Source organism: Branchiostoma belcheri, unplaced genomic scaffold (assembly GCF_001625305.1).
Source record: "Branchiostoma belcheri isolate BF01 breed outbred unplaced genomic scaffold, Haploidv18h27 scaffold61, whole genome shotgun sequence".
Classification (NCBI taxonomy): domain Eukaryota; kingdom Metazoa; phylum Chordata; class Leptocardii; order Amphioxiformes; family Branchiostomatidae; genus Branchiostoma; species Branchiostoma belcheri.
Window position 1 is genome coordinate 973,103 of NW_017804254.1, and position 926 is coordinate 974,028.

General features: G+C 41.8%; 1 protein-coding gene across 1 annotated transcript in view; it reads left to right on the top strand.

The window, feature by feature from the left end:
* Positions 1-926, top strand: part of LOC109482853 (epidermal growth factor receptor substrate 15-like 1) — a 12,680-nt gene extending 11,754 nt beyond the window's left edge. The window contains exon 22 of the mRNA XM_019785695.1: positions 703-926. Coding sequence (XP_019641254.1) covers positions 703-870 — 168 coding nt within the window. The 3' untranslated portion in view covers positions 871-926. The remainder of the gene's footprint in view (positions 1-702) is intronic.

Sequence of the window (926 nt, forward strand, 5' to 3'; positions counted from 1 at the left end):
ATTGCACGTAAGTCGTGCGTAATGACCCACACATTCAATTTTATGTGCCTAAGACCTTCAAAATGTATCAAATCTCATCATTGTTAGTATTTGCATACCTGTAATAAGATTAGTAAAGCTTTGGAGATTCAATGTGCTTGTTCTTGCATCTTTGTTCTCAATTACATAGCTACTATATAATTCATTTATTTGAGAATCTTTGCCAGTTTTACACTGGGGTAAGTTTGGAATAGTCCACTTTTGCGTGGGAGGGAGATGGACTGAAATATGCTGTATTTGCTCCCAAGCAAATGTCGGCCTCTCTAGTGTAAGAGATAACTGTCACATGTAACTTTTAGCACATTTGGGGAAAAGGTTAGAAATGTCCATTGCTGACTATAACCTCACCCAATACAGCTGACTGTAGCAACTCCATATAACAACATGTCTGCAAAATGTACCTGCACGAAACCTGTGTTTTTTTTACTGTTTCCTTTGGTTGTTTGGTCAAGGTTTCCTCAGAATTTTGCCCAGTGTAGACGATATCTTCTCTGACTCAACATCTGAAAAATACAGACAAGATGTGATCTTAGAATTTGTGAGGCATGGTACGTTCTACCAACATGCTCGCCATAACCAATACTGTAACAGATAGTTGTTGTAAACTCTTAACCAATACAGATGATTGTTGTAACCCCATAACCAATACAATTGTGTTACCAGCAGGCTGCGCCTTTTGCACAGGTGACTGAGGAGGACCAGCTGGCCTGGGCGACATCAGAGAGCGAGGCAGAACAGAAACGTCTGGAGCAGCTACAGAAGCAGGAGCAGGCCGACATGGAGCTGGCCATGGCACTCAGCAGGGAGGACTCCAAAAATGGCACACCATGAACTAAACACTCTCTACAACACAACATCCATACTGTGGACACTGATGTAACAGTTAC